The sequence below is a fragment of the Corapipo altera genome, unplaced genomic scaffold (genome assembly GCF_003945725.1).
Source record: "Corapipo altera isolate COAL_440 unplaced genomic scaffold, ASM394572v1 61, whole genome shotgun sequence".
NCBI classification, from domain to species: domain Eukaryota; kingdom Metazoa; phylum Chordata; class Aves; order Passeriformes; family Pipridae; genus Corapipo; species Corapipo altera.
Genome location: NW_020884910.1, coordinates 5888019 through 5902677, shown reverse-complemented (window position 1 = coordinate 5902677; position 14659 = coordinate 5888019). Strand labels below are relative to the sequence as shown.

General features: G+C 49.6%; 1 protein-coding gene across 3 annotated transcripts in view; it reads right to left on the bottom strand.

Moving 5' to 3' along the window:
- Positions 1–2556: 2556 nt before the first annotated feature.
- The window catches only part of SIDT1 (SID1 transmembrane family member 1), a 42182-nt gene continuing 30079 nt past the window's right edge, over positions 2557–14659 (bottom strand). The window contains exons 14-26 of one of the 3 annotated variants that reach the window (XM_027653298.1): positions 14334–14400; positions 13618–13691; positions 12915–13038; positions 11753–11870; positions 10761–10897; positions 8974–9082; positions 8572–8586; positions 7723–7799; positions 6554–6600; positions 5704–5809; positions 5308–5418; positions 4467–4580; positions 2557–4064 (exon numbers count right to left, since the gene is read on the bottom strand). In XM_027653298.1, coding sequence (XP_027509099.1) covers positions 4002–4064; positions 4467–4580; positions 5308–5418; positions 5704–5809; positions 6554–6600; positions 7723–7799; positions 8572–8586; positions 8974–9082; positions 10761–10897; positions 11753–11870; positions 12915–13038; positions 13618–13691; positions 14334–14400 — 1162 coding nt within the window. In that variant the 3' untranslated portion in view covers positions 2557–4001. Of the gene's footprint in view, positions 4065–4103; positions 4581–5307; positions 5419–5703; positions 5810–6553; positions 6601–7722; positions 7800–8571; positions 8587–8973; positions 9083–10760; positions 10898–11752; positions 11871–12914; positions 13039–13617; positions 13692–14333; positions 14401–14659 lie in introns of those variants that run through there. The other 2 variants (XM_027653299.1, XM_027653297.1) reach the window with 2 other exon arrangements.

The window sequence follows — 14659 nt, the reverse complement described above, 5'->3', positions numbered from 1 at the left end:
TGTCCCTTTCCAGGGCAGGAGTGTTGGAACTAAATGACTTTTAAAGGTCCTTTCCAACCCAAACCATTCCATGATTCAGTGATAACGTTCTATCCACCTCCTCTTTGTGGCTTAAGGCAACAGAGCTGTGGGAGAGGGGAGACACCCTTCAGGTGCCCAGGAGCTGTGAAAAGAGAAGAGCAAGGTAGAAGCAAGAGACAGGTCACATTGCTACAGGGGAGGTAAAGCACAAGCTGCTCAGCAGCAACTTTCTGGCCATGCACCACCCAAAATCATCTGACCCATCTGCAGCACTGCACTGGCTTTTACTTGGGAAAATGTTAAGAGGCCTGGGGAAGGTGTTGCAGAAGGTGTAACACAAATGATACAGAGCTGAGTGTTAGCAGCTCTTTTTCTTGCAAAAACAGCAAACAAAGCTCATGATTTGGCAAATAAGCCTGAGTATTGAATAACCAACTGCAGAAAGCTTAGGGCAGGTGTTCCTGGGCTGGTACAGCTTCCATAATGTATAGAGAAGTACTCTGGCAGCCACTTCCAGCCAGATCAGCTCCTGCTTCCTTCAAGCTCCTCACAGCCCCTACCATAAGCTGAGGAGGGGATTCACCAGAAAAGTGAACTGTTTCCCTTCAGGAGTTGTGACAGCAGTTTATGCTGAGCATGTGATGGGGGAAGCAGGGACCCCACTACTGGCCTGCAGGCAGCAAAAAGGCCCCCCTACCTCCTAACACAATTCCAAGATGCTGCTTGCTTTTCTCCCTTTACACCTCTGCTCCTTAGTGAGCAGAGAAAGGTGAGAAAACAATGACCTGCAAATCATGGAATGAGGGCCCCCCACCTACCCAGCAAGCTGTTCTTCCTTTCCCAATGGCAATGGCCTGGACAAGGACAGCAGGATTCAAGCTGCATTCCAGGTCCAAGGGCTACACAGCCAAGTGTGACCAGGACAGCTGGGAGGCACAGAGCTGCCCAGGTGCCCAGCCAGACACCCCAGCAGCCAGAGGGGTCCCTGGAGCGGTCGGGTGAGGCTGGGCCCTGCAGTCACTAGGTGGGAGAACTGAAGTACAAACAGAAACCAGCAGGCAGGGCAAAGCTAAGAGGAAGTTTTTAAAAGTGATGCATCATGCTGGAAGCACAGAAGCAGCAGGGAGACGATTCTAACCTTTCCTCCCATCTCTCAGGCTTGAGGTGCCTTTCCTTGTATTTAATTTCTTTCATGGTTTTCTTGCTAGTTTTCTGTGCTGTTCTCCAGCCTTCTCCAACCTCTCTCTCCCTCACTGTTACTGCCTTACCCTTCATATACTGTGCTCATCTCTGCTTAGCTCAGCGAGCCCATATGTTGTTCTACCTCCTACACTGAGCCTTCCAACTGCTGTTCAACGTTAGTTTTTTCTCACATTCCAATTTGAAGATAACCAGCTTCCTGGCTAGAAACAAATATGAGCTTGGAGCAAGGTCTGAGACTACAGATTATGAAAGACACAGGGAGAAATAATACATTTTATGAAAATGTGTGTCCAACACTGCACAAATTTGGGGGCACGCAAGCCCTTCTTCAGTCTGGCACAGCACTGGAGGCTCCTACAGCGGCCCTTGCATTTGCAAGGAGGGCAGCACAGAGCACATGTTATAAAAACACTGTCAGGTCGAACATTCCTATGTTTCCTGGATACAGAAGCCCCGGTGGTTCCATCTGCCCAGCATGTTTCTAACCATGCTGGCACAGCGCCACAGTCCCACACAGAGTCCCCCATGGGGGCAGCTCAGTCTTGCTGCACTCAGCAGTAAGGATTTGGGTTGTTTGGGCTTTGTTTGTTTTGGTTTTTTTTTGCACCCCAGACTTCTTGGCAGTCCTTCCTTATGGGAAGAAAAAGGAAGCTGCAGGCAAGCCCAAGTAGCTAATATTGGATTCAGACATTTAAGATGCACCAAGAACATATGGTAGGGCTGCAGGGTGGCTGAACGGAAAATGTGAACTATCCTCAGCTTGATACTTCTCTGCTGATGCTACTCAGACAAAAACAAGTGTCGTCCCCTTCCCTGCAGCCTCTACTGATACTGTTAAGCAAGAGAAGCTCACGCTTTGCAACAAGCCTGAGAAACCTACCCATTTCCAAGATGAAACATTCACAACTCCATCTGCATGGCAAACCTGTGAGTCACGCCCAAAGCACTGTCATACAACACAGCACACCAGGACCACCTCCACCTTCTTCATTTATGGCACACCCTGCCTGAAACACCTCCAGAGCGGCAACAGCTCTGCTTGGGAAGGTAACAGGTAGCAGCCGCTTGTGTCATTCCTCCTCCAGCCCTCTCGCACCCTGCCAAAGGGACTACACTGACAAGAGTGTCTGTTCTTCACTCTATTTAGTCTCACAAAGGCAATTTTAAGAGAACAAGCAGGTCATCTGCACCTATGCTCAGGAAAGGTCTGTGACAGTCCCAAGGATGACAGCAGCTGTGTGACACCACTGGGCACCCCTCTGCCCCAGCTGCTCTCCTTGCTCCTGCTGAGAGCTGGAGCAAGAAGAATTCACATCAACCTGCAGAGCAGGGAACCAGGAACATTCATTTTATTGACAGTCTTGACAATCTCCAACTTAGAAAAAAATAAAAATCAGCTGGTGCAAAACTTTTCAAGGAGATACAGACCCTCAGAGTAAAACATTACCGTAGTTGTTTGCTTTAGTAAGCAGAAGTGGAATGAAACCTTCCCATCACTGGGTACATGCACATACACTGAAGCAAAAATGCTCAGACAACAGCAAGAATAAGGACAGCAGGCCTGAAAGAACACTTTTTAATTCAAAATTAGCAAAACAGGTCCCATATTTAGATGCAAGGTCTGAAATAATTCACACCTCATTCTTGTTTTTTAAATAACCAAGAAATCAGAAACAATGGAGAAGCCATTTAAAAACTTATTTCAGATGCAGCAAAGTTTGACAAGAAAGTTTGGCCCAGCTCTTTAGCTAAAGAGCTCAACCCCAACTGTCCCCAAACCTCTTCAACACTCCCGGTCCATAACGGAACCTGCTTTGCCAAGTTTGTCCAAAACAGACTCATTGAAGGAGAAAGTCTGAGGTTGCTGGACAACATGCCTCTTCCACCTTGCCCCTTTGGCAAGGCAGGCAGGAGCCAAGGGGCTGCCAAAGAGCTGCCCAGCATGCAAGGTTGTGGCTTTGCTGTGCCATCTCTTTTAGGTTTGCTTGAGGACAGCACTTCTAGTGCCCTGAGAGACCATCATGCTGACAAGAGCCAGCACCGGAGCTGCCAGAGGAAGTGTGGCTGTTCAACAGGAGTGAGTGAGAGCCTTCAGGAGCAAGGTGGGAGGCTCTGGCACAGCACGCATGGGCAGCTCTAAGTCCACCATCTCCCTCCAACACCACAGTCTTATAACCATGGCTCCCCACCAGCTACCAGAGGAGTCTCTCCAACAAAATGAAAAGAAAACTGTCCCCCCACTGCCACCTCAGTTTGGAGTCCTTTGCTCCCTCAGTGGCTGCGGGACAGGAACCAAATGCTCTCCCTGTGCTGCTGAAGGGACTCTCTGAGGGCAGCAGCCTGCAGGGTACAGGCATCAGCTCCCAATGCAGGAGGAGCAGCATTGCACTTCTCAAGCCTGCTCACCAGAGAGGAAGTGGAGCACATCAGCAGGAAGGAAGGGAAGCAAAGGTCTCAAACACACCTCCCTCCTGTTTCCTCCCCCCTCACTGGCTCCAGCACCCACTGCACCTGTGAGCCAGAGGGCTGTGCACTGGCCTTGGCTGCTGGGTCGTGCCTGCCCCAGAGGATGCGGTGGGAAAGGAATAAACGTCGTCTTCCCTTCTGGTCCTGCCTCAGTTACCACAGCACCCCTTCATGCTTGCTGTGGAATCCAGCTCCCCTGCTCCTACTGTGTTGTTGGCCACGGAAGCAGGCTCATTCCCCACAGATACCAGTGGCCCAGTGCCTTTGGCTGAGCAGTTTGGGACGCCCCTGCGCCCCTGTCCCCTGGGGACTCAGAACACCGGGATCTTGTCCCTGCGCACCGTATCCAGGTCATCATCCAGGGTCAGCAGGACCTGAGGAAGAAAGTACAAGGCAGATCGAGGTCTTGCTGGCCAGGCAGGTCTACCTTTCAGACCTTCAGGTCTTGCTTTCCTGGGAGGTCTTCACAAATCCATGAGTCACTGGTCACAGCAGCAGCCCCTCAGCTGTCCCACAACAGCTGTGTGACCCACGGCCCCAAAGGGAATTTGAGGCCAAGAGGCATAGGGAAATAAATAAGGCAAAGGAGAAAACCTGATCCCTCTGACAAAGAGCATCCCACTGTAAAGGATGTCTGGAGATAGAGCCAAGAAGAGGAGTTGAGGCACCTCTGTGGGGTCCTGGAGCAGTCACAGGTCCATGTGGATGGAGAGGGGCAAGGTGGAAGAGGAGAGGGTGAGGCCATACAGCAGAGTGGGAGACTCAGCAAGACTCACCAGAAAGGAGAAGAACAAGGCAGCTGCAGAGAGGAAGTGCCAGACATCATGGTCATCAAAGAAACCCATCAGGATGCATGGCCGGTTCTTTTCCCGGGACTCTGCTGGAGTCTCCTAGGGGAGCAGGCAGAGGGTCAGCACCTGATACCCACTCAGACAGGGCTCTTGCTGATCACACTGGACCCTCTAAAGATCAACCCATTTTAACCGTCCAAGCAGAACCCAGGAAAAGGTGCTATGCTGGCCAGACATGGGGCGAGGGCAGGCCAGGAATGCAATGTTATACTTAGACCTGAAAATGGATCTGGGCCCATAACCCACAGCTGGGGAGAACCCTCTGCTCTCCACATCTGAGGTCCTGCATAGCACAAGCTGCACAGCCTCCACCAGACCACTCTGCAGCAAGCCCCTCACCTCCATGGAGATGGATGTGATATCCCATTAGAAGACATCCAGTCTCCCAGGTCATGGAGAGCCCTCACAATCCCAGGCAAGTTACCCCCCCATTGGCCATCTGCTCCAGGGATAAGTCTTCCATCCAGTACTAGTCACGATTTGCCCAGTTTTGCTTTCAGATCCCCAGCTCGTCCTCTGTCCCCTGGTGAGGACCAGTCAACTCCAGATACCTGGGTCATAAATAGCCTCTACACAGATACATGCATACAGTCATTTTTGGCTCAGCACAGCTTCCCACATTCCCTTCACAGTCTGCTGAAAATAAGCAGCTCTCCATGAGCAGGCCAAGACTCTTCTCCAAAGTATGTTTTGTGCAAAACAAACAACAGGAAGGAAAGAGGATGAGACAGAGATGGACAGAAGGACAGTGAAAGGGGAAATTTACCTCCCAGCTGCTGAGGGTCTGGAAGAAGAAGTAGAGGGCAGCTGCCCACACCACTGCTGTGGCCACAATGCAGAACATGGGGATGGGCAGGAGCTTCTCAGAGCTGCGGAGCTGCAGACAGGGATACAGCCTCATAACACACCCTGAGTTCTTCAAAGGGACAGAGCTATACACAGGGTTGACACACCATCTGCACCTGGGAAGGGCTGCCCAACCCAGCCACCCCTGAAATGGCTACACACCTCCCCAACACCTTGTCCCACCCTGAGCCCCACAACAGCCCCTCCGCATCCCTCTGCAGCACCACAGGAACCCCAGTTGCATCCAGAAAAGAGGTCCATCCCTTTCCCTTTGGAGATAAGCACCCCAGAGACAGCTACAGCTGCCTCCCTCTACCTTCATGATGATGTAGAAAGCCAGATACAGCAGCAGGTTACAGATGAAGATACCCAGTATGTAGGAGGCAAAGTCCCTGGGCCGATACACGAGCCCAAAGATAGCACTGAGAGAGAGAGAGAGAGAAGAAGGGATATCAGACAGCCTCTTTCACTGGGGACAGGGTACATCCCCAAACTGCCAAGGTACAGCCACCCACTGCCCCACAGACACAGCAACACTGCCCCCAGCCAAGGAAACTCAGCCATGGTCAGCTGCTGAAGCAACTGAGACCACAGAGGACAGTAAAGGGCCCTGGGTTGCTTCCAATCCATGGCCAAACACATCTCACTGGGTAGGAGCTGGCCTCAGACCTGCACATTTGGCAGAAAGCATGTCCCTAAGCAACTTTAGTGAAAAGCAAGAGCCTGGGGCAATGATTTTAGATCTCATCTAAGAACTAATACCTCCTTGCTCAGCCAGGCTCTGTGACTAATGAGTGTCTGTCAGGTCTCCTGCACTCTGGTTGTGCCAGAGACTTCCCAGCTATGTGGGAAGCAGGTGTACAGCACAACACAGCAGCACAGTACCAAGCCAGCCCTACACAAGCTTGCTTAGAGACGAGCCATGAGACAGCCCCAGCTGAAACACTTAGGGGTGCCTCACACCGTTCTGTAGTGCTGCGCTGCATCCTACTGTCAGCACTCCTCAGATCAAGCTCCCCGCCCAAACATGTCAGAAGGGCCCCAGCACAGGATTATTGCACAGACATTGCTGCATTTTCTCATCACTTCAGGCCCCCTGTGTTCCAGTACTGAATCCTGCTGCCCATGTGCACAAATATACAGGACACCAAGATGTAGCTACTTACAAGGACCAGTTGACCAGGTTTCCAACAATGAGCAGCACCATCCTGTCCTGGAGGAAAGGCACTGATGATCATATAAAATCAGAAGGGTATGCAAAAAGAGGCCATTGCCTCAGAAATTCAGGATATCATTATGTGAGGATTTGGAGTCTGGTTCCTGCAAACACACGTGCACCTGGTTCTGTAGTTCGCTCTGTGGGAGCTTTATCAGATGGAAACTGCTCTGACACTCATAAATTTTAAGAAAGAGTTGCAAGAAGGAGACTGAACATCTAAAAAAGAACAATCTCAGCACTTAAGGGATCAGCCTCGGGAGGTTCTGCAAATCCTTTGACTGTTTCTACTGTTTTTCTAGTTACATTCCTTCCCTCCCACTGTTTTATAGAAAAATTACTGCAGAGAGCAAGGACTTGCTTGAAAGACACAGCAGGGGAAGCTTTGGATAGCATCCCACATGTATTTAGAGACACTTTTTTTCTCCTATCTCACCATTAGCTAGGGAAGCCCTGTAACTACAGCAGGCAGAGGTTTACATCTGTGGGACGTGCATTTATGCTTACAGCTGCTTTCATGATGTAGCTATTTCAGGCTGGCCAGGCTTACTTCCTGCCTGAGTGGACTGAGTTTGTTTATTCAGAGGTGGGAGAATAAATAAAAAAAGAAAGAAAGAAAAAAGATGCTCATGGATAAAAACCCCATTTGGCTTCAATCCTTAATTAGCACTCTGCGCCAAGAAGAAAGCCATCAGTGGGACACAAGGTAACAGCCACCATTTCTTACTTTTCTGCTGCCTGCCCCGAGGTGCTGCAGAAATGGCAATTGCTTTTGCTTAAACCACAGAGCCAAAACAGTTGCTGCCTTCCCCAGAGAGGCTGCACTGCACAGAGCCTCGTACCCATTCCTCTGAACAGATGCCTCAGAGAGCAAGTGCAAAGGCAAATCCTGTCATGCTTGTATCACCTTTGCTTTGATGTTTTATTCACCAAGTTTGAGATCGGGGAAGTCTGGAGGTTGGGGGTAAACCACTGTAGCAGAGATCTACACTTACCCCAACCATTCTGGGGGAGGGAGAAGAAGGGAAGCAGGGAACATCACTTTTTCAAATAGACCAGACTCTTTCCTCTGCACATTGCCTGAAGGGTGAGCAATTGCTTAGATAAGAAGTCACCTACCATGTACATTGGTCGACTGCACTGCTGGATACAGTCCGTGTATAGCACCATCACTGCTCGTCTAAATATGCCCAGGTCTGTCAAAAAAGAGGATAAAAAGCCAGAACAGCCAGCAGAGTGAGCCCCAAAATGGGGAAAGACACAGATACCCATCAGCTGACAGAGAATCCAAGGTGTCAGCAGATGCATTTCTTGCCCTTTGGGAGCAGCCTGTGCTGAGCAGAACAGCCACCACAGGATGTGGATGGTATTTGGCAGAACAACAGGTTAAAAAAAATCAAAACAAAAATCCTCTCAACACTAGCACTATCCAGAATTCACTACCCAGAACACTACCCAGGCCCCGTCTGTACGTGTAAACAGGGTGACTTTGCAACCCCATCTCTGGAAAAGAGATGTGTGTGTGCAGGAATAGGAAAAACACCTTCCATGGAACAAGCTGCCAGAGCAGGAAAACAGCAGAAACAGATCCCACAGCCCTCAGAGGGTCCTAAAGGGGCACAGTGCACTCAAGACACTCCAGCTCTCAAAGTCATTGCAGAAGCTTCCCTGCAGAGCCATCAGTGGCAGTGGGGATGGATGGACATACATGCACACACATGCCCTTCTTTAGCTATAAATGCAGAACTTGAAAATGCTCCTGCGCCAAGATCAGAGCTCTCCTGTGCTGTACCACCCCTTTCCTGCCAAGGAGCAGGACTGGCAGTGCTGCTGGCAAAATGGTTTCACTTCTGGAGAGTTGACCCCAGGTGGCACACGAGCCTGCCTCCCCACACACATCCATGCAACCCCTGGCTGCCACACCGCTGCACAACTCAGCAGAGATAAAGGAGAGCTGCAGACAGTTACCTGAGTCAGGGCCATCTGAGGCAAACAGAAGCAGAAGAAGGAGAAATATGTTTGTAAGCAGAGCACAGTTTTCCCCACCAGACCCTCTCCCCCTCACCCTATGACAGAGTGTAGCTCTCTGCTCTGAGCACAGCACTAGGGAGCGTGCACTAGGGAAAGCTATAGCTGAAGGACAGGCTCCCTCAAATCCCAGCTCTCCAGCCTCCACAGACCCATTGGTCTGGGAAGCAGTAGCACAAGGATTTCAGAGGCCAGGAAGGGCATCAGATGGATGAGAGGACAGGGTAACCTAGAACACAGGCCACAGGACTGTGCTGACAGACACATTGCACAGGTGACACACAGGTGATGACAGGAGGCACCTGCACACCCAGGAGAAGATGGATCAGTCACAGCACTTACCCATCTTGAAGCGGCCCATGTAGTAGATCTGGGTGCTGAGAGCCAACGAGGCCAAAACATGGATTATTGAGAAAACAACCCAAAACCACATGTCATTTTTCCCAAACACCTGAAAGCAAAGACACGTTAAAAGCAAACCGAGCCCTGTGCATCAGGACAATCCCTTCTCGTCTTATATCACCATGGGTCATTAGATAACCTCACTGAATACAGAAAAGAACCTCCTAAATCTTCCCACTTGAAAACATATCTATGAGTTCAAAACAAAGTCCAGAGAAGCAAAAGGAGCTCAGCATTCTGGAGAGGAGACCATTCTGTCTGAATGCTCCTTCAGATAAGAGCAACAGCTTGGAAGGGCTGCAGCTGGCCCAGGGAGTAGAAATGCAGGGACACCCAGGCCAGGTGAGCTCTTTCTGCTGAGCTGGGCAACAGCTCTCTGGCCAGGAGCTGTATTTTCACAAAGGCAGTAAGGGAACCATTACTTTAATAAGTGTACTGTAGAACAAAAAGGAGAAAACCGCTCTGCAGGCAACTGCTCCTACTGTATATTTTCATTTTATTTAAGGACTGGAAGGGACCTACAAGTGCACGTTAAAGCTTTATTAAAACCTTAATCTTTCAGTCATACATTAAGGAGTCCAGAAACTCTGATCTATCTGGCTGTGAGCACTCCCTTTTTCTGGGGCAAAGCACTTGCATGAACTTTCCCCTTTACGTGTGTGGGGAAAAAAAACCAAACAAAAAAAGCCCCGACACCACCAAAAAGCAAGCAGAAAAGCCACCTCTACATGAACCAAACAAGGGAGATGTAGCTTATATGCTCCACTGAATAGCTTCAAAGCATCCCTCAAGATACAGCAATCCATAATAAAGCTCCAGTGTTTTGAACCTGGCTGTCAAGATCTACCACACCTATCAAGAGATTCTTGGGAAGTCCCAAGTTCACCAGCTGCTCCTGCATGCCTTATCCCAGAGTCTCTTACCCAGAGACCTTTGCAGTATCAATTGGTATTCCACATTATGTGTGGTAGTGAGGGGCTTACAGCCCAGTGGGACCTAGCTGCTCGTTCAGAGCAAGAATTCAATGGATTTTGCCTGGTTACTGATGAACAAAAATGAGCCCTTCAAAAGAAGGGAAGCAGAGACCTCCAAAGTAAAGGACAGGATGGGGACTCAGGTGAGCCCAGCTCAATATTTGCAATGCTGTGAGCTAACGGGCAAAGCCCTGTACCAGTCCAGCAACTCTGGTTGATTCTTTTTGCTACAGTGCCCTTCCATAGGCAGGTACTCCACACATTTACCTGGGAGCTCCTCAGACATTATCCTCAGCCCCCACTTCTCCAAAGATTGCAAGGTCAACTGCAGGAGCTGTGCCCAGCAACATGGAGTTTTCCGCAGGGGAGAAATAGGCACAAGCAGTTAGGTATCGGATACTTGTCCTGGAAGCTCATCCAGCCTCACCCTGGTCCCCAGCAATGTAAGTAACCTCACAGGAAGGCCATCTGCATGATGGGACATGGACATCTGGATGTGTGAAGTTCTTCTCTTGAGAAGGATGGTATGTGGTAGCAAAAGTCCAAAAAAGACCCCACCTAGAAGAAACTGCTCTGCTCTTCCCCCTCCTGAAAGCCCAGGGGAAGAGAGGAGGAAAACCCAAGGGAACTGAGAATTCAAATACCGACAGCTGCTTAACACACTCTTATCCTACTCTCCTGCTTTCCCCACTTAAGCTATGTTCCCAGTCACACCATCTCCTTCCCAGAGAAGCAGGTAAGAGGGAGCCATACCACTCCAAGGACAGCCAGACAGATCACCACAGCAAACGAGGCATAGGCAGAGTAGGCACTGGCATTGATGTCTGGGTGGCGGGTCTGGTAGAGCTTGAGCATGCACAGTCCTGCGATCATGTACATGAAGGAGGTGTCTGTGGAGGGATCACAACAAACAGTGAAAACAGGTACAGCCAGTGGGCTGAGAAAGCTCCTCTGAGTGCATATAAATAGTGCAGCAGCAGGGCCAATCCCAAGGTTGGCAGGCACAAATCCCTGATGCTGCACTACATTGTACAGCACTTCGTGCTCTGCCATCTTGCAGCACATGTACCGTGCTCTGAGGCAACAAAAACTAAAGGGGATCAGAAAATAGGTGCCCACAGTGCAGCAGAGGCAATCAAAGAATGGTGCAGGCTGGAAGTAACCTCTGGAGGTCATCTGGTCCAACAACCCCTGCTAAAGCAAAGTCAGCTATGAGAGGGTTGTCAAGGACCATGTCCAGTCAGGCTTCGAATATCTCCACAGAAGAATTCCCAACCTCTCCAGGCAATCTGTTCAGTCTGTGACCACCCTCAAAGGGAAAAGAGCCTGGCTCATTCATTTTTGTTCTCTCTCATCAGGTATTCACACTCATAGACAAGATTCTGTCTGAGTCTTCTCTTCCCCAGGAAGGAGCCCACAGAGCAAAATTTCCACTGAGATGTCACAGAGGCTTCCTAGGCTTGAACACTCTGCTCCTCAGGCTGTGCACTTATTACTTTCAAGCACTGAGCTGCAAAACCAATGTGAGATCCTGCCAGCACTGCACTACCAGAGTCCTAAGGACTGGAGAGGAGGCTGACATGTGTTAGTCCCCAGAATCAAAAGCCTCACTGCCTCCTGACTGAGCTTTGAAACAGGCAGTCTCCAGGGAGGTTTGCAAGGGTAGAGGGATGGGAAAAGTCAGTAACTCAGCAGGAGAGAAAGCATTGCAATTCCTAGCTCCAGCTCAAAAAGAGAAAGCTTACCAAACTGGAAATTGGAGTAATTAGGGCAGACATGATAACAGGCACTGAGCACCCCTTCCATCATCAGAGCGATGCCCATAGCATAAAAGAGACCAAAATGCTTTGGGATCCCATAGTCCTGGAAGAGAACAGATCTGCAGAGTAAGTACCCTCACTGTCCTGATGACAGGTGAGCTTCCACTTCATCCTTCCTAACTCCTACGCATGTCCTTTAGTCTGCAGTGCAGCACAGTGTGCTGTGCACAACCACAGGCTCTGGATTTAGTCACATGGCACAGCCAGTGAAGCCACAGGCAGCAAACTCAAGCTAACCATGCTGAAACTTCTGGTCTGAAGACCTCAGTGTCTTCGTACCAACATTGTGAGACTGAAAATCTCTGTCCTGTACCTCATGCCATACTACATCCTGCCCAAAACTGAGAGAGGACTGGGGCCCCAGAATTGTTCTTGTGGTCAGTAGGGTTAGAAGCACCTGAGGAGCAGAGCCCATCAGAGGGCACTTCCATCACAATTTGGCCAAGGTATCATCTGAAAACCACAAGCAGCAGACCCTTACAACTGCTAAGGCCATTACTTGCTACCAAGACAATGAAAACAGAGCTGTTTGTCTCCAGAACCACCAGCACCACTGCCCACGAGGCTGCAGATTTCTCCATCCTCTTTCAGAAGAGTCTGCAGAAGCTCTGGCTACAAGCAGCTCTGCTTCAGAGTAGAGGCAGCCAAATTCCTCTGAGTTATCATAGGTATCTCTATCCCCTCTTGCTAACAAGAGTGCCAAGAAATAACTCTTAACTGTATAAGACAAATCAACTACTTCACTATAACTAAAGCATCTTGGGACACTCCTACTGCCCCAGTTCCTCCACAGTGAGCACGAGTGGACAAGCCATGGCCATGGGAGTTGTTCCTCTATTAACCCCCTTGTGTTCGTAAGCCCAGGCTGGATCACCACAGCAGTGTGGACATACTGTATGTAGCAAAATACCGGGGTGTGCAAGAACATAAGCATCTCACCTATACCCTTTTGCATAGGAGCTAAAAAGAGGAGGATTCAATTCTCCAGTATGGAAGGCAAACGGAAACACATTGTGTATCACTCTGTTTTTTGAGTTCATCCTGTCTTCCCTCCCTGCACTCAGCCCCATGCAATCATGCTTCCTACCAGGGTATAGATATCTTTCATCTCCATGGCCCGACGGTGGAGAATGTCCCTGCGCAACACAATGAGGAGGAAGAGAAAGCCCAGCATCATGTGGCCCACATTGCTGAGGATGTTGTTGAAGGCACTGCAGGAAAGAAGAAGGTTTAAGACAAAGGCAGCACAGCAGCAGAAAGCTGAATCCTGGGCCATGATAAGCTGAATCCATTTTGCTTCCACTCCACCATCCTCCACCTCAGCAGCTGCCAAACTGCCAGTTTGACTCTCTGGATGTCAATTGTAGGTCGAGTAGCTCACTTACCCCAGTGAATTTAGCACTTCCTCTGAGAGATGCCCAACTCTGGACTTTCTTTGCACTCTCACGTTAATTTAGAGAAATGCTGCACTGAAAGGACTGATCTGAACTTCTTTGCAGAGCTACTGCTCCTTGGATACAAGTGAGAGCATCCAATAGAGCACAGGAGCACGTCATTGCTGCGTCATAGATTTGGTAGGGGCACCCAGGTGCCATATGTTCCTGGGTGCATGTGTCTTAAGCAGTAAAGTGCCACTGCTGAGAAAAACAGAAAGCTCAGAGTCCTAAACTCCCAGTGGTCCTATCAACACAGTTACTGTGAGCCTGACAAGGATAAAATCCTGACGTGGGCATAGCACAAACACTCGAGACGCATAAGACAATAATGCAGTGACCATAGGGCTCACTCACCTCAGCACCCCAAGGGGATGAGCACACAGAAAGTTGTAGTAGCAGATGTCCTGATTGCCAGTCACATTTACTACCTGGACAGAGAGGAGGTGGGAAACCCAACATTAGCAAATACTCTCTTCTCTTGGGGGTTTGCTTCGTGCAAACACTGCATGTACACAAGGTATAACAGGACACAGCCCAGCTCTAGCACTCACACAGGGGAGTACTGACATCTGCTAGTGAAGCTTTTAGGGTGGGACAAGGCGTTGGCAAAGGCCACAAACCTGACAACAGTCTTCAGAGGTAACATTGTGTGCTCTCAACCCCACCACTAACAGATTCTCTTGCAGACATCTGATTAACAGCAGGATAGCAAGGGTGGGGAGAAGGGAGGAGAAATCACTTGTATCACAGCAAACCCTACTTGCTTACAGTTGTCTTTTACAGATAACAGCAGATTCCTCCTGTCTCTAAAATGAAACAGGACCCAAATGAGACATCAGTTGAGCAGGAAAACAGCTGGACTCCAACTTCCTAAGCAGAAATAGCAGAACTGCAAGCTGAGCAAGCCAAGCGTGCAGTAACACACAGTCCAGAGAGAGCAGCTAAGGTAAACTGTCACTCAGAGCAGAATTCCTGGGTGATCCCAGTTTCACTGCAACTGTCATCTTTACACAGCGCAACCACAGAGCAAATTTAAAGGCAAGAGGGGACAGCCACAGAGTCAAACGCACCGTCTGGTAAGTGATGACAAGCTGGATGACCGGCAGGGCATAAAACACTGCAATGGTGATGATGTTCCTGCAGAGAGGAGAGAGCAGCAGCAGTTACACACACCAAAACAACAAGTGCACACCTGGGACAGAGGCCCAGGGTGCTTGTGGAGGAACATGTACACTTCAGTGCCCAAGGGTACAGATCCCGCTCTCCGGGGTTATGAGCTCATTATGCTCTCCTGAAGCTGAAGAGCACATGTGCTAGTGCAAACGAGGCAAATACTAAGAGCACAAGAAAAGCCAGGATGTTGACCACAAGCTCCTGTGTTTGAGTGTCAGTTTCT